Source organism: Sciurus vulgaris, assembly GCF_902686455.1.
Source record: "Sciurus vulgaris genome assembly, chromosome: 6".
Taxonomy (NCBI): domain Eukaryota; kingdom Metazoa; phylum Chordata; class Mammalia; order Rodentia; family Sciuridae; genus Sciurus; species Sciurus vulgaris.
Window position 1 is genome coordinate 62,640,119 of NC_136466.1, and position 22,178 is coordinate 62,662,296.

Genomic DNA, 22,178 nt, shown 5'->3' on the forward strand with positions numbered 1-22,178 from the left:
GAGAAGGGAACTGAGGCTGAGAGATAAGGGGGCTCACAAGCAGCCACCCAGGGGAGGCCCAGGGTTAGAGACCTTCCACACACGAGGGGAGTGCTGTGTCAGGAAGGCCAGAACGATCAACCATAAAGTCCTCATGGATCTGTCACCGGCCTGCGTGAAGCACCCACACTCAGAAACACATTCATAGCAGGCTGGAATTGTGCAGAAAATATCCCAAAATAAACAGCGTGGGGTGAGGGATCAAGTTCTGCATCAGAACCAGGCACAGACCCCAGCTCTGTCCCTGCTGACTCACTGTGTGACACTGGGCAAACCTCCTCTTGGAGCGGGCCTCAGTTTCCCTGCCACCTGAGGCTGGCAGAGACCGAGGGCCTGAGGCGGTTTCCCTGGGAGATAGGGCCGTGTCCCGCTCTTGGCCAGCACTCTCCGAGAACATTTGCTGTCTTGACCAACCAACAGCCCGTCCCTCCTCCACCCTCACCCCCTTGCCATCCCCAAAGCAAACGAAGCTGATTGTCTTAGCTGGCCCTGTGGGTGCTGGCCGGGCGGCCAGCCGCAGGCCACAGGCGGAGGTGCCACCAGCCAGAGCCCTGCCAGACACACAGGGCATTGTCCCTTGGTCAACAGCCCTTGGGCACCTCAGCCCGGCTCCTGGCCTGCCCCCACACACCTCATCGCCTGCCACTGTGCTAGGCCCAGCCAGCCGGGGGCCCAAGGCTCCAGCTGATGATGAGCCCACCCACCCACTCCCCCGGCAGCCCCCTGTAGAGCTATAATTGCTGCGCTCCATCCTGTTGCTGCCATTCTCTCCACAGCGGCATCTGGGGTTCCAGGCGGGCAGCAGCTGCAGGCCGCTGACGGCCCGGGATGGACTGGCCACACAACCTGGTACGTGGCGCTCCCCTGCCCCACCCCCACCCATAGGGCCTGCATGCTTTCTTATTTCTTTCCTATTGATTAATGACCGCTGCTGTTTGGCTTGGACTCTGCAGAGGTGAGCTCTCCCTCTGTCCTCCCCTCCAGGACTGGAGAGAAACAGAGCTGGGCTCAGAGCCTGCAGCCATGGCTGGTCGCTCGGCTCCTGCTCAGGGTTCAGCCCCTCCACACTGAAGCTCTTTCAGGCAGAGGCGTCCAGGGAGAGCCTGGCAAACTCAGCCACTGGGGGTTTTTCCAGGCCTGGGATCCGGGCAGGTTGTGTGACCTTGGGCAAGTCCTTCTGTTTCTATCCCACCTGGAAAGTGAGGGAGGGGGGCTTTGAGTCTCCCCTGGGTTTCTCTGAGTGGAGAGCTAGGGTTTGGAATGCCACGTGAGAAACTCAGATGAGAGAGCCTATTGTTAGAGAGACATTTTTCTGCCCCTACGACCAAAAGAAGAATTTAGCAACTTGAATCTCTGAAGATTTTTTGCCAGGAAACGGGTCCACTAGGAGGGCCCGTGCTGAGACGTGCTTCTAAAGGTCCAGCCTTGTTGCGTAGCCTGGGTGGATCAGGACTGGGTCCTGTGGGCAGGGGGAGGGATGCAGGGAAGATATGGGGCCTGATTAGATCCAGGCAAGAGCTGAGACTCCCCAGAGGTCAGTCTGTTCTGGAAGCTCTGCTGCCCCACCCAGGTTCTGTTGGCTTGTTTCTCCCTGGCTTCCAAGGGAGTCTGGTTCTTCTGGATAAGACAGGCTTTCCTGCTGTGCTGAGGGAGAAGTGGGCAGCAGAGGGCCAGGGTGGCCATGAGTGGGGTGGGATGGGGCGGGTTGTACAGGGGTCCTTGAGAAGGAGGCCTGTGGGAGTCCTAGCCTGGGACTGGCTCATCCCCCCAGTTCACCCTGTGCCCCCTTCCTGCCACACACTCTCCTTCAGCCGGTATCCTTTCAGCAAAGCTCTTAGCTTAACCCGCTCAGACTTTCTCTCTCGCTCTCCCCCACCTGGAAGAGTTTTCGACTCCCTCTGCCCATGTCTGCCTTCCTCTCATGCTACAAGCACCCCCTGAGTCCCCTGCCCAGGAAAGCTTGGTGGGGCTGCTTCTCTGGCACAAGCTGAGAGGAGCCCTACCCTTCTCCAGCCACCCCTGCACAGGCCCATTACTGCACTTGACATTAGCATTGTTTTTCCTTCCGGATTGAGGACGGTCACCACACAAAGGTAGGGGTGGTGGCGTCATCCATTCACTCAGCAAGTGCTCCCTGAATACCTAAGCACCTAGCACTATGCAGACGCAAAGGACCAGACTGACACAATACCCTTGGGGAGTCTGTGCTCAGTGGCGAACAGGCATTTAAAGCATCACACATACAAATGTAAGGTGACAGTCATGCAAGGGACTCATGGGTTATGAGAGCCAAGGAAGTCCAGAGGCATCCCTGAGGTGGTGACACTATATCCCACATGTGGGGTGCAAAGGGGTTTAGAAGGAAGGGAAGAGGCAGAACTCTGTAGATAGAGGCCTGTGCAAAGTCCCTGTGGCTGGAGGGAAGAAGGCCAGTACAAGAGACAGAAGGCTGAGACTGGAGCACAAACATGGGAGGAAGCAAGGAGGGTCCTGGGAGTACCCTAAGGGCAATGGGAATGGTGCTAGTGGGAGGTGACATTATCAAATTTGCATTTCGAACAGCTATCCTTGGCCACAGTGTGGAGAAATTGATTGGAAGAACCAGAGGGGGATCGAGAAGCCCAGCTAGGGGACTATGGAGATGTCCAGGCCAGGACAGTGCTGCAGATAGAAGTGGATGGGTGGGAAGATTTCTCTGAGGTGCCCTATTTTTAGGACTTCAAAAGGGGCGGGAGAGGGAGATGTGACTGGTGCCCATCTCAGAGTGCTGTGCGCAGCAAGTGCCCACAAACGTGGGACCAGGTCAGGGCATGGCAGGTGAGGGTGGCCCCTGCAGAGATCTTTCCTCTTCCATTTCCTCCCCTTGGGCCCTAAGAGACTTGATGCTCCCAATGTTGACCTGTGGCCTTCCTCCCCAGCTGCTCCTTCTGGTCATCTCCATCTTCCTGGGGCTGGGCCAGCCTAGGAACCCCAAAGGCAAGAGGAAGGGACAAGGGCGGCCTGGGACCCTGGCCCCTGGGCCTCACCAGATGCCACTCGACCTGGTGTCCCGGGTGAAGCCCTACGCCCGTATGGAGGAGTATGAGAGGAACCTTGGCGAGATGGTGGCCCAGCTCAGAAACAGCTCCGAGCCAGTCAAGAGGAAGTGTGAGGTCAACCTGCAGCTCTGGCTGTCCAACAAGAGGAGCCAGTCTCCCTGGGGCTACAGGTAGGTGGAGGGCAGCAGAGGCCAGATTTCTATTGAAGGGTGGGGACATTTGCCAATAACCCAGTCATTGAAATGGTCAAAGCTTTGGATACAGAAGTCTGAAGTGGGTTTGAATCCTGGCCTCACTAGCTGTGAGGCTTTGGGCCAGTTGGTTAGTCTTTCTGGGCCTCAGCTTCCCCGGTTGTAATGGAGACAATAGTAGTACTCACCTTGTAGGCTTGTTATGTGCATATCCATACACAGCACTGCCCTTATGTCCCAGCTGAAGGGCCTGCAAGACCTTCCCCAGATGTCACCATGTCCAGCAGCGGGGTGCCTGGTACACAATTGTCAGTGGCTGTATTGTTGTTGCTCCATGCCAAACTCTTATGCCAGATGGGGACCTCCCTAGTGCCTGCATCAGGATCACCTAAGGGTTTCCATGCCGCAGCCTGTCACAGTGTCCAGGACTCAGGCCCAGAACATGGTATCGTATCTATCTACACGTGACTAGGACGCACAGCCAGGTTTTGACTTGGGAATCGATCCTGCTGCCCTGATTCTTACCTTGGTTAGAGCCCCACTTCCCAGCTCAGTGCCTGCACACAGAAGGGACCAATGAAATGTGTCGAGTGAAAATAAAGAAACAGGCTGGCCCTCAGGGTCCTCCCTCACAAAGATTTTCCAGTCACACAGCTTATATTCTGAGACCCTAGGAGAGACTGCTGACTTCTGTGACGGTATAAAATCTCATATAGTAGCCACTGGCCTCAGGTGGCTATTGAGCAATTGGAATGTGGCCAATGAGCCTGAAGAACTAATTTTGATTGATTTCAATGTAAGTCGGCACATGCGGCCAGTGCAATCCTGGAATGGGACTATATTGGGTGGGTCAGTAAGGATCCTCCTGAACTTGGCTTCCCTCACTGTACTGTACCTGTGACTCACTCAGGGAGCTTGTAGGCTCTGGTCCACGGGGTCCTGTGTTCCTAACAAGGTCCCAAGAATGATGCTGGAGCTGCATGTTCGTAGGTCTAGTTCCACCCCTGCTTAGCAGAAGCAGCAACTGAGGCAGAGCAGAAAGGTCACAGCGAGTTCATGCTAGGTTCCATGACAGCACCAGGAGAGGACTTGGGACTCATCTATTCTATGCAACAAACTCTTAAAAAGTCTAGGACAGGCAGGGCATGGTGGCACACTCATATAATCCCAGCAACCTGGGAGGCTGAGGCAGGGGGACCGCAAGTTCAAAGCCAGCCTCAGCAGATTAGCAAGGCACTTAGCAACTCAGGAGACCCTGTCTAAAAATAAAATATAAAAATGGTTAGGAACCCCTGGGTTCAACTCCCAGTACCACCCCCACACCCCCCAAAAAAGTCTAGGACAGAAGTACTCACGTGGTGAATCTGCAGTGCATGCGTTGAACGAGTGGGGACTGTCTAAAGTGCACCCAGGAGCCCTGACTCCTCTTCTTTGATGTGTTCCCATTTTATTTCTGTAGATTAAGTTCCTCCCAAATATAAAAATAGGGTGGGGAGGCAGAAGGGAGCCCTTAGACTTCTCTATAGTCCTCATAGCACAACCTAGTACAGGGATGAGTGTCTTGCTGGGTATAAGAAGCTAGTGACCTTGATCTGGATAACTGGATAACTGGATAACTTCCAAGCGTGTGATTTGCCTTCCTTCCTTCTGGGATCCTCACCAGGAACATGGAGCTGATTACCACTCTTCCTTCCGGTGCAGCACAATCTTGCGGTAGGAATCAAAACTTTGGTGAGGGCAGGCAGGCACGGTGGTGGCTTTTAATCCCAGCAACTTTGGAGGCTGAGACAGGAGGATTGTGAGACCAGCCTCAGCAAATCAGCAAGTCCAAATTTTAAAATAAAATAAAATAAAAGGCTGGGGATGTAGCTCAGTGGCAGAGCACCTCTGGGTTCAATCCCTACCCAAACAAACAAAAAGCAGCAACAAAAGTGAAGGCAGGCACTTGGGGAGGGACTTCATTTGCTCACTTGTGACCACGCCTTCACCTTGAGCTCTCTCCCACTCACTCCCGCAGCATCAACCACGACCCGAGCCGCATTCCTGCTGACCTGCCCGAAGCTCGGTGCCTGTGTTTGGGCTGCGTGAACCCCTTCACCATGCAGGAGGACCGCAGCATGGTGAGCGTGCCGGTGTTCAGCCAGGTGCCAGTGCGCCGGCGCCTCTGCCCGCCACCGCCGCGAGCCGGGCCTTGTCGCCAGCGCCCGGTCATGGAGACCATAGCTGTAGGCTGCACCTGCATCTTCTGAGCCACCAGGACCCAGAAAGCAGGCGGCTGCCGGAGACGGCCTCCCTGCACCCGGTGCCAAGCAAGGCTGATGAAAAGTAAATGCTGTCCTCTGTAAAACAAGACTTTGGGTTTGCTGCTTGTGGCTCTGAACCAAAACTGGGATGGGGCTTGGCCATCCCTGGGAGGCCTATTTCAATTCAATATGAAGGAGGATTTCCCATCACTCTGATTCCTTAACTCTGAGATAGGCTATTAAACATACTGCATTGGAGCTGGACTTGGTGACACTTTGCCTGTAAATCTGAGACTCAGGAGGCTGAGGAAGGAGAATCCCAAGTTCCAGGTCAGCCTCAGCAATTTAGCAAGGTCTAAAAAACTTAGTGAGACCCTGTCTCAAAATAAAAATAAAAATTAAGAGCTGGGGATATAGCTCAGTGGTAAAGTGTTCCTTGGGTTCAAGCCACAGTATCAAAACAAACAAACAAACAAACAAAAAAAAACCAAATCAAAACCCCGAAAACAAAACAACAGCAGCAACAACAAAAAACCCCATACACAAAAACAGAATGCAAAACAACAACAACAAAATACCTTCATCTCTATCACTTATGACAGTGTCATGCTTCCTTTAATTCAGTATTATAAGCCCATATTCCACCTATAGTATTGAAACTTGGTTGACATAAACCGATATAGGAATTAACAGCTAATTCTATCCAAATCACTTCAGGATCCTGGGAAATGACTGTTTTGAGGTGGTGAGCTCTGTGCCCTGAAAGTGTCAAGCTACAGCTGAGCCTCTCAAGGCGGTTGTGAAGCCAGTCCTTGCCTGGTTATAGTAGATGATTCATAGGGTATCTTTCAGTTCTGAGATTTCTCTGCAGATCAGACTTAGGTCCCCCAAAGGACCTCCAGGTTACCACAGATCAAGCATTTTCAACCTGGTCCAGTGATCCCCTAAAATTTTCATATGAGCGTATATTGTTTTCTGGCCTGGGGATCCCTGGCTTTCAAGAAACATGTAAGAGTTGAGGGGATCAATGCAGATCATTCTTTCATCCAGCCCTGTCCACATCACATCTGATTAGATAGCTTGCTGGTATCAGTGGTTCTCAAACTTTTGCAAGTCCCAGGATCCCCTGCATGGCTTGTTGAAAGAGACTGCTGGGCCCCACTCCGAGAGGTCCTGATTTATGTGGGGACTGGATATTTTTCATTTTTATGCAATGGTTTCTTTTTCTTTCTAGTATAGTGGTTTCCAGGTGCTGCTGCTGGTCTGGGACCACACTTTGAGAACCCCTGGCTTTTATCTAGACTCTTTCCTGATCAAAAAAGACAGCACAGCCCTACGTGCCCTTGCTGGCTTTTGCCCCTCCATGCTAACTCCGTGTTTCCCCCTTTAGACCCTGGCAATTCAATCCTCCCCCTCACCCTTTAACCCCTGCAGCAAATCTCAACTCAGCTGTCCTAGGATCTAAAAATACCCTCCCTCTAAGACAGCTGAGGGGCTTGCTATTTTCTGAGGGTAAGAATAGTTAGCACTTTAGAATTAACTTCAGAGGAAGGGCCAACGGCCTCTGTAGGAATCCTGTCCCTGGCTTCCTAGCTTTAGTGCTTAAAGTAGCCCTAGTGCTGAATGTTTTCAGGAGTCTATTTCATGAAAAACCAATGGTTAGGTATGTGTCTGTCTGGGGTGGTAAGTAACTTACCTTTTTTGGTATTGTTCTAGAGTGGATACTGGTTAAAATTACTCTGGGAAGCTTTAGCCTGATTCCAGACACATGGAAAATAGATTTCATGTGCCAGCTGAGCCGATCCCTTCAGCAGCCTTATCTCCTCCCTCAGGGTTGCTTGACTCTTAGTCCTCTAAGTCCCCCACAGATGGCTCTTCATATATATATATATATATATATATATATATATTTTTTTTTTTTTTTTTTTTTTTCTTGTTACTGAGGATGGAACCCAGGGCCTCATGCATGCTAGGTATGTGCTCTATCACTGAGATTCATCCCTGGTCCTATACTCCACCCCTAGGACTGTGCCCTCCAGGTCTTGAGACTGCAGGCCCTTATGATGGGCACAAGTTTCCAAAGCCTTTTTGGAGGTGGGGTGAGGGTGTGGGCAGAGCTGAGCTCCAGGAGGGTTGTTTTTAGTCCTGGGAGACCAGTGTAGCCTGGGGGTGTATGGATTTGAGTAGGGATCCCTTTTTCTTGGTGAGAAGGGCCTTTCCTCCACTAGAGCATCAGAAACATGGAGATGCTAAAAAATGCCCATTCTACACGGATGATGTCTTTACATCTTTGGGGGTTTCTGGTTCCTCATCTGTGAAATGAGTAGGTGGGATTTAGGGATTTCCAGTTTTTTTTTTTTTTTTTTTTTCGATTTTCCCACTCTGCAACTCAGAAGCCTGGCATTATGAGCCTAGGCTGGCAGGGGGTAGGGGGATGCTCATCCTAGTTCCAGGTTTAAAGGCGGCAGCAGGGAACTCAGAATTAGGCCTACCTGGCACTCTGGAGCCTTCTTTGGACTGAGTCTAAAACGTGTTTCCTGTTTTCTACTTGTTGGTGAGAAACTTCCACTTCATGAGATGGGAGACACACTTGCCAGTTCAACGTAGACCTCCAACCTGCCCTCTCCCGTCCCCCACAGTGCAGCGCACAGAGGCCTCCAGGGGGAGCCCAAGATCTGCTGCTAGCTCTCTTTAGGGTTTCTTGGTGATGGTTGGCAGTGGTTGGAACACAAAGGTGTTCCTTACCTCTCTACCTGCACCCTCCAACTCTTCCCTTCATACAGTAGAGTGGCCCCATGCTTCCCAGAGAGTGCTGAAATGTTTCTTGGATCACTGGCTCTAGGGGAGGGAGTTCTTGTGAAGGGTTTTAAGTGCAAGGTACACTACACGCACCAGAGACTACTGCGGGTAAGTGTGGCCCCTTCCCTGATTAGTTTGGGAGATTATAGAGCCCTCTGCAAATGGTCTTTTTTTTCCCCCAGGAGTCTGTGAGCCTGTGGGGGCTTCTATTCTGGCCTGAGAAGGCTGGTGGCGGTGGCGGGGTGCCATGGGACAAAGACTTTCTGCTGGTTCTCATTCCCCTCTCTGGAATCTGTCCTTTCCTCCTTGCCTGCAAAGAAGAGAGCCAACTTTCAGGCTTTGGCTTGGGGGAGCAAGCAGCGTGGGCATTATGGCTGACTTTGGTTCTGAACTGTCTGGTCCTGCCCCTCAGGTGAAGAAGGTTTCTGAAGGACAGCCAGTTCCACAAGAGTCGTGCTTGGGCTTGGAGCCAAAGCCCCAGCTGAGGACCGAGGGTCACGTGTACCTGCACTCATTTGTTATTTTCTGTGCACATACCCTCCTTAGGGACACAAAGGAGGGAGGTTATTAGGGGTATATGGATTGTTAGGGACACCATGACAGCTTATGCCTTCTTCATTTCAAGCAAAGGCCATCAAAATATGCCATGGGGACTGGGGTTGTGGCTCAGTGGCAGAGCACTTGCCTGGCACCTGCAAGGTACTGGGTTCGATTCTCCATACCACATATAAATAAATAAAATAAAGGTTTATTGCCAACTAAAATAATAATAGTAATAAAAGAAGATGACATAGCGCACTTTGATTTCACTGGACTTGAGATGGGGGAAAGCATGGACTGCTCTGCATGTGGTTGGCATTGTGGCTCTCTCCATCCTTCCAACCCAGACATTAGACCACCCCTGCTACTAAGACCCCTTAGTAGCAGGGGTGGTCTTATCAGCTTAATTTTATCCCCTGTGTCACAGTGAATGGTCTGGCATCTGGGTTGCAAGCCAATCAGAATGTGGCACTCCCCTGGCCACAGGAATTGGTTCAGGGGTGGTCCAGCTGGCCCGAAGCCCAGAATTATTGGGTTCAGTGGTTGTAGAAAAAGAACTTTTCACCTGGGGAGCTGCCAGCAGACATCTTGGACTGTGGGAGAAGGGACAGAGCTGGAGATTGCTCTGCTCTGTGCCTAGTCATTCAAGGCATAACCAATACCATTTTTACTGCTTAAGTCATTTGAGTTCAGTATTCTAATACTTCAACAAAAGCCTTCTTGGTGATGTATCTGTTTCATAATTTTTGTATTAACCAATGAATGTATGCCACTTTTACTCTAAAGGCTCTTTCTCCTTCACTGCCATTACCACCACCCTGACAGAGTGAAAACAACCTCAGAGACAGTTTGGACAACCTCATCTGGAAGAGTATTTTGCCCCATGTTGAACTCAATTAACAGGAAGAAGTTAATTCTTCCAGACTTGAGTTTTTTTTGTATCCAAAGAGACCTTGGACAAGTTACTTTCTCACTTTGGGCTTTTATATTCATTTTTACAATGAGAGGAAAGTTAGCAGGATGAACTCTGGGGACTGTTTCTGTTAGGAAAGTCACGGCATTAGCATCACGTGGCAGGGATGTTTCCGCTGGGCACCTAGGCCCCTCCCTGAATCCTGCTTTAGCAAGTCTGGATAGGACTTGGGCATCTACATTTGCCAAGCCCCACCCCTTCTCCAGGAGGTTCACATGTGGTGGTTGGCCCGCGGACTATGCTTACTGGGTGCCTAGGGCTCCAGTCCTACATTCTCTTTCTTTTACAGAAAGATACTGGTCCAAAGAGAATGAAGAGGATTTTAATTTCTTTAAGGACAAAACAACAAAAAACTGTTCTCTAAGGATTTGTAGAAAAAGCAAAACACAATTGTCTTGTCCTCTTAAATTAGAGGAGAAAGCACCAGATTAATCTCTGATCAACTCTGTCCCAATACCTTCTTTTCTTCTTTTCCTCTGCTGAGGTGAAGGTTTGGGGTGAGATATGATTATTCTCTACCATCTGAGGACTTCTCTTCTCTGCAAGATAGATGTCATATTTACCCTTGAACCCTTGCATAAAGAACAGGATGGCCCTTGCATAAAGAACAGTTCCTGCAGATGCCAGGCAAAGTTTCCTCTTATCTTAGAGCCTAGTTTGTTTCTTTTCTCAGAGGTTGCCAGGAAGCTCAAAACTATGCCAAAGGCAGTGATGGGGTAAACATTCAGGTCCTACCAGCCATCTCCCAAAATGTGCAGAATTGTTGAGAGGCTTGGAGATGGTATCTAAGTAAGTTCTGAACTATGTCCTTCACATCTATCAAGCCCACAGCAAACAGGAGCTATGATAATTTCTTAGGTTTTCTGATCTTCCCCCCTACTCTCTTGTAACTACTGGGTTGTGAATGTTTTATTGTAGGTTGCCTCAATTGGTTGTACATTTTGAAAATAGGTAGAAGTAAAACTTAAGACTCGAGTTCTCTGCCTTATATTTCATAGTCATCCTAGTTTCTAGCTAGAAAAGCAAGTCATAAACAGCTTGAGAAGATGGATTTTTATTTCTTCTTTAAAAAAAAAATAAATAAGACACATACACTGGCTTGAATTTCCTTCCCTTTTCTTACCCTCTCCTTCAAAACAACAAGCAACCACTGTGAGGATCCTTAAGATAGACAGGCAGACAGTGGGTCACCTGGACCCACACTGGAGGGAAAAGGTACACAAGGGGTCAAAAGAGTGGCTTGTCAGGTGAATGTGGCTGTCAGTCCTGGGCTGCTGGGGTTTTGATCCATCTTCAGTGTGGTACAGAAGTTCCTGGGCTCTCCCTCGGGTCCTCACAGTTCGGTCTTGACCTTGTGCATTAAATCCTTTTGGTCAATCTTGTCCAGGTCTTGGTACCAGCGGTTGTAAGCCAGCAAGGCCACATTCTTTGCAGCTACAGCCATCACCTCCACAGAGCTGGCTGCCCACTCCAGGGCATTGAGATAGAAGAGTTGGTCATGGAGTGCGAACCTTGGGAGGGTGGTGCGGGAGCCATAGAGGGGGTGGGCCTGCCACTCGGCTGTCTGAACTGAGTAATAGGAACGGAAAAGGGTCTTCAGCTGGGTCCGAAAGAGGGGCTTGGGAGATTGGACTCGCCAAACAGCTGCCTCCTGGGGCTGTTTCCGCCGGAAGCTGGCTGAGATGTTGACAGGGCAGATGTTATCCAGAGTGCAGAAGAAGTTGGGAAAATCTGTGGTAAGGATGTTAGCAAAGGGGAAAAGCTTAGGGTCAGGGAAACCAAAGTAGGAAGAGTTGAGGTAGCCATGGACCAAGGAGACGATGGTGGGCTGGAAAGAGCCCTGGACATCATCAATGGGTGGATTAAAGCCTTCAAAGGTGAAGTTGCTGCTGCTGTTGTCCAGGTGCAGGGGTGTGGCGATGACCACGATGTCATAGAAGTCGGATCCACTGCCCACTTCACTCTCGTACCCCACCTGGTACAAGGCTTTTCCTTCTGGAAGGAAAGAGAAGACAGCACCAAAGTCAACTTACTCCTTGTCTTCTATCCACTGATCTCCCATCTGGGGGCCAGATCCTAGTGTGGAGAAAGAGGAGCTGGGTTGTCCCAATGGCAGACCATCTCTCTTCATATTGATGTGGTTGCAGGCTGAGCATGTGACTTGGAATCAGGGGGCCAAAGTTCTTTCTCTGGTGTTGCTGCTGACTGGCTGAGAGAGTTTGGCAAGGCTGTCAGTCTTCCGTGGTCAAAGGAACAGGCTGGATTAATGAAAGACTTAGCTTCCTGGCTCTGACGTTTGACTCAGGGAAAAAGCGCCCTCTAGCGCCACGGGGCTCCCCATTGCTTTTCTGAAAATACTCCCCAGCAGAGCACACAGCCCAGGGTTGAGGTGCAGGGGTGGCAGCTGACTAGGAATGGTGTGGCCTCTTGCCCTACTACTCACCTGTACTGTGCAGGGTCACAGAGGTCACTGTGGCATGGATTACATTGGCCTTAGTGAGCTTCAGCAAACCGGAACACACCAGCTTGTTGCCTCCTTCCACTGACCACAGGTTGCCTTGGGCCCCGGCTAGTGACATGGCTCCTGGGCAAAATGGGAAGGGTGGCCAATGGGTCAGGGAAAGACTCCTCCCAACCATTGGCACAAGAAGACAAGAAACAAATAATACAGCCAAGTTCACAATGCTATTAAGTGAGAACATAAAAGAGCCAGCTCCAAAAGACTGCTTGGTGTATTCTGTTGCTACAGAATGCCCCAAATCAGCATATCCATAGAAACAGAAAAAGTTTGTGGTTGTCTAGGGCTGGAAAGTTGGGGATGTTGGGAGGTGATGGTTAAAGGGTAGGGGGTTTCCTTTGGAATAATGAAATGCCCTAAAATTATGAAAATGGTTGCACAACTATAAATATACTAAGAACCACAGAATTATATATTTTAAGTAGGTGAATTGTATTGGGTATAAATTATATCTCAATGCAAATATGCTATGAAGGACATGCACAAGGTCCTAGAAGACAGAGAGGAATACTGGGGACACTGAGGCAGGACCTAAAGGCTGGGAAGAAACCAGAGAACAGTATCCTGGGCACATGGGAGGTGCTTGTCAATGCACACCTTTTCATTTACTTTCTCAGCAAAAGTGCACTGAGTGTTCAGCATAGTCCAGGCACTGTTCTAAGTATTTGGGTGTATCAGTGGACAAAAGAGGGCATGAATCCTGCCCTCATGAAGCCTATATTCTCTGCTCTTGAGGCCATTCAGGAGGATGGTGGCTATGTACATGTCTACCCACCCCCGTAACGGGCTGGGAAGATTAGGTGCACTAATGGATCAATAGCCAAGGCTCAGAGGTCTCAAGGTACTTCCTGAAACCAAAGTGTGGACAACAAAATATCACCTTAACTCTAACATTTACACATCTGTAAGATATTAGCAGGAAATCAGGAATGGTAGGCATACACTGGACCTGCCTCTACGCTTTGCTTCTACCTTCTGTAAAGTGGTGTGAATACAGTCTTGCCAATTTGAAGGAATGATCCAGAATCAAACAAGAATTGGGCAACAAAGTATGAAGGCAAGAGCAATGAGCGGGATGATGTGAGGTTCTTATGGGAACCCCAGCTCAATCTGAGTAACATGGGCAGGGGAAAGGTGGATGGGCAGGCTGAGGGGCTAGACACTCACCGGCAAAGGCGGGCATGGCTGCTGACTGTCCATAGCTGGCCCGCAGGACCGCGGAGACGACATCGTCGATAAAGCGCTGTGTGACACCCACCTGGAGAAGGGACTCGGCCACAGAGCGCTGGGTCATGTTGACAAAGGCAGACTCTCCCAGAGAATAGAGCAGCTCCTCAACACCCGAAAAGGCATAACCATGGGCCTGGTACTTGTAGATCCTAGGGGACAAACGGAGCTAGTCCTGCAGAAAGGCTTTTCGGCTGACCACATGCTACTGGGTACCTGTGGCCCCAGAAGGCCCACAAGGGATCTGCCTTCTCCTCTACATCTGGAGGGATGGAAAAGGAGGCTGAATATGTTCCCCTTGGCTGTGGTGGGCCTGTCTCGAAGGAACAGCATGGAGACAAAGGCAAGTACTCCAGATTCCCACTAGATGTGCCTTCAAGTCACGGCTCTGTTGAATACAATTAATCACCACTCCTCTGAGGTCAGTCCACAGCCTTTTCCCACTCTGCTGGGACTGCCAGCAGTGGCCATGACTTGTCCCCATTGATACCTCCCTTGATGTGGAGGGGTGCTCCACTAGTTTCTACTCTGCCCTAGCTTCTAGGACCACGTCGGACTTGATGGTAGCAGCTTCATTTCAATACTGTCCTCTCTTTTGTCTTGATCTGACAGAGCTCCCAGTCACTCTCGAGCTCACATGGTTCCACTCTAACATTCACCCAATCCCAAGGGCTAGCATGGACTGGAAACATCTGCCTACGGATTTCTAGACCAGCTGGTCTTTGAAATGTTGCCCATTCTGGGGCTGCTTTGTAAACATGCTGTGTTTGGTTTTTAATAGGGCAACCGATAAAGGTGTCCAGAACAGACAGAAAGGTGGGAACTAGGGGAAACTAGAGCTTGCAGGTAGAAGTTATCCGCCTTAAAAGGGAGAAGTCAACAATGTAGGTTTGAATAAAATTAATGAAAGAGAAAAGTATAAGATAGAAAGAGAGAGAAAGAGAGAGAGAGAGAGAGAGAGAGAGAGAGACTCAAGGGCATAAGCTTTGGGGGACATCTGGAGAATGTAAGGGAGAAGTGTCATATAAAGCATAGCTATGGAGTGGAGAAGTGCCAGAAAGCCAGGGAAGGGGCCGTGAGGCCACGCTTGAGCTTGTGACACTGAGGAGAGGGAGACAATGATGGGTGGAGGGATAGCCTCTGCCAGGGACAGCGGGTAGGAAGCAGAGAGAGCCTGCAGGAGGCCTTGGGGACTCCGTGTGGTCACTTGGTACATGGTATACAAAGTGGGCACAGACCACTTGTCCTCCATACCTGGAGAGGATAGGGATGGCACCCAAAGAGGAGAGAAAGGGTGGAGAGAGGTATTTGTTTTAGGTGTAAAAACTGGGGATAGCAAACTTCACAGACAAGTGGCCCTGGGCTGCATGAGGCCTACAGATGTGTTTAATTTGGCTCACAAGATGAATTAGTTGTAAACCTTGAAAAGTTGGGAGACTTCATGTATAACTCTGGACTTCCAGCATCCAGCTTGGAAAACTGGAAGATTGAGCCCACAGGGCGGCGTCCTCACATGACGACCATAGCGGGCTACAGAAGCGTGCTGGCTGCCTCCCTCAGAGGACCTGGCCCTTCAGGTCGCCCCACTTCTGTGGCTCCGTGTTCTCCTCCACCAGTGGCTTCGCTCATGCACCTCCCACTTCGTTTCTTATAGGTGACTATATTTCAATCCATGCTCTAATTAGTTTAGCAGCGGGAAAGAATGTAGGCTCAAGTGACAAAGCCAGAGGCACCAGCCCTGCTCCAAGAGGCCACTCCTCAGGCTGGGGGCTTGCTTGGAGCCTGCACTGAATCATGCTGGGCCTTTAAATCCACCAGTGCCTTCCCTTTCTCCCAGTGGCTGAGCTGATACTTCCCCAACTTTTCTCCTTGGCTCTCTGGAAAACCCTCCCCACAGCTCAGCCCAGCCCTACCTCATGAATTTCTCCATGACCTCCTCCACCCACATCTGCAGCCTCAGGAAGCTGATGCCATAGTGCCACCAGAGGCGGAAGAGATTCAGCAGGTACCAGTCAGTCTCCTCCAGGACGAAATGCTCTCCACCGAAGATGGCGCTCCTGCCCACCACTTCACGTCGGTGCCTCAGTCCTGCAGAGACCAGGAGCTCCTCAGGTCCCCTTCAAAGGGCTCCCCTGGGAGGCCTGGCAGTGCCTTAAGCTTATATTCAGGGCCATCCTAATGCAAATGGTTGGTTCCATTAAAGGAAACTGGAGGACCATGGTTTGATCTTTTGTGCGGTGTTTATAAATTGGAACAATGTTTGCCCTTCCTCGTCAATTAGGAAAAGAAAATATAGCACTTTATATATTTTTAAATGTGAATCCACTCAGACATGAGTAAGGAAAATTCAGATGTGATCCCAGAGTACCCCAGGGCTGAGAGACACAGGGCTTGCTGAGATGGGGCCCTGGGCACCAAGGTCACATGGAGACAACCATAGCTCCTTCCAGCTGTCCAATGCTCTACAACCTACAAAGCACTGGATTTGGAAATATGATTTAATTCCTCCCCCACCCCACATACGATACACACTGTTCTGCACCTTAACAACACACTATGTCTTGGAGATTATTCTATACTGGGTATAAAGGATCTTCCCATACTGGCTGCTGAGTTGAGTTCTTACATAATCAGGTATTTATTATTGTGAATGAACAGGTCCCAGTGGGTGGGCAGATAGGATATTTCGGTCTTTTGCCAACAATGCTGTAATGAATCAGCTCATGTGTGTGCCACTCTGCACACCTGCAGGACCACCTGTAGGATCCCTTCTGATAAGTGGAATTTCTTCGTCAAACAGTAAGTACATTTGTGGTTTGGACAGATGCTGAGGCTTTAAATCCCAGCTCTCTGATTTATTAGCTGTGTGCTTTTAGTTGAGGAGTGCAAAATTTCTCAGCCTCAGCCTCCTTGGGGGAGATCTCACACCCATTACTCAGGCTGATAGGGAGGATGTGAGGTGATTCTCATCAGGTAGATGCCAGGTAGATGTCAGGTACCAGCATATGGATGCTGATATTATCACAATAATTAAGAGGCAGCAAATTGAAAGGGAAAGAAACTGGCCTGGGAGTCAAACCTGAGTTCTAATCCCGGCTCTGCAACTAACTCACTGTGTAACCTCAGGTAAGTTCCTTCCCCTCTCTGGTCTCAGCTGCTCCATCTGTAAAATGAGGAGATTGGGCTACATGACCACTGGGCTTCAAAGGACTGGGCAGTATGGGAAGGGCCTGGTGGCTGCTGCCAGCCCTGGGGTACTGGAGCCTCAGGACCCGGCACTCACCCAGCAGCTTGACGAAGTCCTGCATGTGCAGGCTCAAGGAGTGGAAGGAGGCTGCTCCGCTCTCGTAGTGCTGCTTGTTGACTGAGATGGTGGCCAGGCGGCCACCCACCGTCCCCTTCTCGTACACGTCAATTTGCACTCGGGGTCCAAAGTGCTGCTGGAGGAAATGGGCCACAGCAGAGCCCCCGATCCCGGCGCCAACCACCGCTGTCAGCAGGCCGCCAGGGAGGCAGGGGAGGAGAGATAGAGCCCAGTGAAGGACTGTGGGTCACACCTCTGCATCTGCCTGTGCTGTGGTTCCTGGGCACCTGCACCTCACAGGCTGGTACCATTTCAAAGTGGAAATTCGGTATTAAGTTTTCAGTAGGGCTCTGACCACCAAGCAAAGGGCAACCTGAAAACTGCCGCCTATTATCACCCTCATGTTACAAAGGAAAGAACTGAGCAGCTGAAGAGCAGAAAAGAATCTCAAAATTCAGCATGGTTGTTTGAAGAGAATAAGTTTAGTTTTACCTCAGACTCACTACATTGTCCCTACTTTCTTATTTCCATATGGACTGGTGACAATATTTACTGACCAGTTCTGTTTGGAGGGTCAGTGTCTGGAAATCACTCTTGAATCTAGGGGTTGGCAGACTCCAGCCTGCACGCCAAATCCAAGCAGATGACTGTTTTTTGTTTAAAAAAATTTTTTTAGTTGTCAGTGTTTATTATTTACATGTCGTGCTGAGAATTGAACCCAGTGCCTTGCACATGCTAGGCAAGAGCTCTACACTGAGACACAACCCCAGCTCCAGATGACTGTTTTTGTAAAAAAAGTTTTATTGGCCACTTTTCCCCCCCTTGCTATGCTGCCTGGACTGGTCTTGGATATCTGGGCTCAAGTGATCCTTCCCTGTCAGCCTCCCAGGTGCTAGGACTATGTGCCACTGTGCCCCAAAATAAAGTTTTATTGGAACACTGCCATGCCTTTTCTTTTACTTATTGTCTATAGTTACTTTCATGCTAGACAGAAATGAATAATTGTAACAGAGACTGTAATGGACATAAAGTTCTCTGGTCTCTTACTGGAAAATGTTTGCCAAACCCTGGTCTAAATCCAACCTACCATCTGACATGTAAATCATTTCTATGTTGGTATTTGCCAAGACTGGAATGCACCCTATGACAGGCTGCTCCTTATCTATGGGACAATCTAGTCCAGTTTGGACTCTTGTTACAGTTCCTGTTTGTGGAGGTCTCTTTTGGGTCTTATCATCTACCATCTTTACTACACCTCCTGCCTTCCTGTTATTTGCAAACCTGGTTTATATGCATCAGTATTCTCACTAAGTCACTGATAAAAACATTTCACTGGACAAAGCTCAGAGGTGCTGAGGAAGCACTGTCTAGACAAACACTAATCATTAAATAGCTCTGTCTAAGAAGAACAGACCTGATGCGAAGCAACTGAACTGGGCTATCACCTAACCCACGACTATGCCCACTGTGTATTGGAAACACTGCTTTCTCACCCTACAGTCCAGCAACCCTATCCAAAAAGGAAGTGAGCTAAACCTGGTATCATTTGTCCTCATTGGACCTATGTTGGACCCCAAGACCACATCTTCTATCAAAAGAAGTGGCAGACGGCCACTTCAGATAGTGGTGCATGCCTGTAATCCCAGTGGCTCAGAAGGCTCAGGCAGGAGGATCCTAAGTTTGAAACCAACCTGGCAACTTAGTAAGGCCCTTTCTCTAAATAAAATATTAAAAAGGGCTGAGAATGTGGCTCAGTGGTTATGTGCCCCTGGGATCAATCCCCAGTATGAAATAAATAAATAAAAATAAAGGGGCAGGTAACCTTCTGAAAACACCAGCCTCTTTATAATCAGCCTCCACTTACCTTTCTGCTCCCTGCCCTCCTCACCCAGTACTCTACCTCCTTGTCTCTCTGACTTTCTTCCATTGTGCAGTGCATGTCCTCATCCCATCATACCTGGCCTTTGCCCGAGCTTCCCTCTTGTCAGGCACACTCTGAGACCCTGCACCTTGCTGACTTCTATGGTCTGCATCTACCATCTTTAGCTCAGCTTGCCTGACCCTCTCAAGGCACTCAGGGCTTCCTTCTGTGTATACAGGCAGCACAGTCTGCTTACCCCGGCTTAGCCTTTGCCACACAATATTCAAATGGCCTGTTTAAGGAATCAGAGAGAGCAGGGGTCACCGCTCTCAGGTCTTTAGGTACTCACAGGTAGTGGAGTTCATGAACTATTTGTTGCATGTTGAAAAAAATAACCACTTTCTTTCTCAGTATTCCCAAAGTCACTTCCAAGAATGCGCCCTTTTATTTACTTTTTAACTACTGTTTCCCTCCTCTTCACTTGTAAACCACCCATGGTTCCTAGAGAAACTGATTTCTCAAGGCCTAGAAGCCACATGAGGGGTATAGAGAAGCAGACGACACCACTTCATGTGGACTGGCTCACTGCACACAAAACTGAAAGCTACTCAGATCTATAATAAGACGTGCTGGAAATCAAAGATGAACCAGATAGGTCTTCTGTCTCCAGGAACCCAGGCAGTCAGTGGGCATTCATGCAAAATCAGCTATCACAACCTGTGCCAAAGTATGACAACAGGGCTTCAGGGAATCCTGAGGAGGAAGCAATGCATTCTTTTTGAGAGTGTGGGGACACAAGGGAAAAAACTTTGGATCAGGACCCTGGGGGACAATCAGCTGGATCAGTGAGAGGAACTGCATGGTCTGCAGAGAAAGCAGCGTGTGGAACTTTATGGGTGAGCTGAAAGGGTCCAGATGCCACTCTGAGTTCAGATTGGATCCAGCTGGAGTCTAAGGATTAAGTCGTCCTGATAGGAAGCTCCTCATTCTCCTTCTGGGTAGAATCCAAACTGCTATAGGTGGACAGAGGCTCCTGTCACAAGACTGAGGAAAATCAGGAAAGCTAAAGGGAAGCTTGGCATGGCACTTGTCCTGCTCTGAATGCCTGGGTAGAGGTAGGTGGGGCCAGCTGGAAGGAGGCAGACAGAGAGCTCTGCACTGCCAGAACATTCTGCTGGGAGGAGGCCCTGCCCCCTTTCCTTCTGCCTGCCAACTCTTCTCCAACCTGCCTCAACATCTACCTTCTCCATGAGACCTTCTTTGGTTACTCTAGTCCTCAGAATTCCTTCTCATGAACTCTCAGTCCCAAACTGATTTCTGGCATGCTTCAGTCTGTCCTAACCCTTTATGGCCTGGCCATAGTTTTCTAACACAATAATCTTCAGCACTGCACTGGCCCAGACAAGTCCGTGGTGCTCCTATGAAACATCCCAAGGAATTTCTGCCAACGGGGGTGCATACAGGGCAGTCTAGTGGAGTTAGGACTGTGTCCTCCTACACCAAAGACCCAGTATCTCTGCTTATGGAAATTTTATGTGCAAGGGTATTGAAAATCTTTAAGTCATGTAGATTTAAAAATGACAACTGCTGAGTGTGGTGAGCATACCTGTAATCCCAGCAGCTCAGAAGGCTGAGGCAGGAGGATCGCTCCTGGATCAAAGCCAGCCTCAGCAACTTTGTGAGACCCTATCTCAAAATCAATCAAACAAACAAAAACAGGCCTGGGATATGGCTTAGTGGTTAAGTGCCCCGGTTCAGTCCCTGGTACCAAATAAAATAAAATAAAATAAAATAACAAATATTAAGAGGAAAAGAAAGCCTTGTGAACAAATATGAAAATCTAGTCAATGATAGGCACAATGAAGTATTTAGTGAGGTGTCCTGATGTCTGCAATTTATTTTGAAATGTATTTCAAAATAATGTAATATAATGTAATATATTTCAAAATGTAAGATGGATTCACAGATGGTTAGGACATGTGACAGGTTATGTGATAAAGTGAATAGAGGTGAACAGCAAAATCTAGGTGGTGGGTATATGGATGAACACTGTAAAATTCTTTCAACTTTGCTATGCGTTTGAAAATTTCAAATGAAATACTAGAGAAACTGCACAACAAATAAACAAAGAAAAATGACTGCTATAGGGCTAGGGAATGTAGCTTTGTGGGAGAGCACTTGTCTAATGTGCCAGAGTCCCTGGGTTAGACCCTCAACAACGGTCAAAACAAAGAAACAAACAAAACAAAACAAAACAAAACAAAACAAAACAAAACAAAACAAAACACCCCCCTCTGTCATCTAGCAAATCTATCTCCAGCCGTTCTGTCTCGGTGGAACTACCTCCTATCGACCAGAAGTTTGGGCTTAGATATTACTTCTAGGAAGGACTGGCAAGTTGGCAAAGCCTGGGGTGAAGCGCCCTTCCTCTGTGTGCTCGGTACTTTCTCGGCCTTAGAAAAGACTTCCCGTATTGTGGGATCTCGCTTCTTAGCAGGAACTACAGCACTATGCCTGCTACAGACGGCCCTGAATAGACCTTTGTGAATGCTATCGCCAGCTCCTATTCTCGGTCATCTGGGCGCCTAGTAAAGAGCTACGTTCATGGCAGCAGCTCAGTGACCCTGCACCTCCGGGTAAGATCAGTGGCCAGTCCTGCCCACGCTTCTTTACCGTCCCAAGTGCCCTCTTTACGTGCCCATCCCACCCTTCCCATCGACACCTTCCCTACTGCGGTTCCCTTTTCCGCCCAGTCCTAGTCCTTCGCCTCTCCGTCACCCAGCTGCTCTCCTGAGGTCTCCTCCTTTGCCCCAGATGCCCTCCCCTGCCCCCAGCCAGCTGCTGGCGGCTGCAAACCCTTTTCCCGCCCAGCGGTCCCCAACATAGACCCCCCCACCGCGTCCTTCCCGCACCGATTTTGCCGGGCGGAACGTCTCCGCCTGCAGCGGCCGCGGCGAGGAGCGTGGACAGCTCGGCGAGGATCAGGGCAGCGCGGGCCATGGCGGGCGGCGACCAGGGCAGCACGCTGGAGCTCCGGCGCTCGCGGGTTGGCGCTTGGCTCCCCCTGACCGTTCCGCCTTCCAGCCCGGCAGGTCCTAGCCTCTCATTGGCCGATCAGCCGTCCCTCTTCAGTACAAGACACTGATTTGACAAATCTTTCTCCCGGAGGGCTCTATCATTGGCAGCCTCGCGGTCCCGCCTCCTGGATGCGGCTTCCTCATTGGCTGACTCATTTGGTCCCGGCGCACCGCTCAGGAACCTCAGCATCAGGACCAGGGCCCAGCCACCCGTCACAGTGAAAGAGAATGAACTGAAGTCCAGTCTCAGAAATTAACTAGCTCTTTAATGTGTCTTCTCTGTGTCTTTGTTTCCACTTTCATAAAATGGACAGAATAATTCCTGATCTACCTTTCTTGGTAGTTACGATGATTACGTGAGATAAGGA

At 49.6% G+C, this 22,178-nt stretch overlaps 2 protein-coding genes across 6 annotated transcripts in view; one reads left to right on the plus strand and one right to left on the minus strand.

Moving 5' to 3' along the window:
* The window catches only part of IL17B (interleukin 17B), a 44,328-nt gene extending 38,413 nt beyond the window's left edge, over positions 1-5,915 (plus strand). For all 5 annotated transcript variants that reach the window (XM_079144791.1, XM_079144795.1, XM_079144792.1 and 2 more), the window contains 3 exons: positions 816-888; positions 2,958-3,247; positions 5,286-5,915. In XM_079144791.1, coding sequence (XP_079000917.1) covers positions 868-888; positions 2,958-3,247; positions 5,286-5,517 — 543 coding nt within the window. In that variant the 5' untranslated portion in view covers positions 816-867 and the 3' untranslated portion in view covers positions 5,518-5,915. The remainder of the gene's footprint in view (positions 1-815; positions 889-2,957; positions 3,248-5,285) is intronic.
* Positions 5,916-10,125: 4,210 nt separating this feature from the next.
* On the minus strand, positions 10,126-21,810 carry PCYOX1L (prenylcysteine oxidase 1 like). The gene is made up of 6 exons (XM_079145815.1): positions 21,646-21,810; positions 16,852-17,058; positions 15,482-15,656; positions 13,509-13,720; positions 12,267-12,407; positions 10,126-11,818 (listed from the first exon to the last, which is right to left on the minus strand). Exons 1-6 carry the CDS (start codon positions 21,731-21,733, stop codon positions 11,157-11,159), a joined length of 1,485 nt encoding a protein of 494 aa, XP_079001941.1. The 5' UTR covers positions 21,734-21,810; the 3' UTR covers positions 10,126-11,156.
* Positions 21,811-22,178: the final 368 nt, after the last annotated feature.

Excerpts from the sequence above, each read along its gene's own strand:
- PCYOX1L (XM_079145815.1), bottom strand. The coding sequence starts at position 21,733 with ATGGCCCGCGCTGCCCTGATCCTCGCCGAGCTGTCCACGCTCCTCGCC. Across the intron at positions 15,657-16,851 it reads GGACTTCGTCAAGCTGCTGG|GACTGAGGCACCGACGTGAA; the intron begins GTGAGTGCCGGG and ends TGGTCTCTGCAG. Across the intron at positions 13,721-15,481 it reads GTCATGGAGAAATTCATGAG|GATCTACAAGTACCAGGCCC; the intron begins GTAGGGCTGGGC and ends TTTGTCCCCTAG.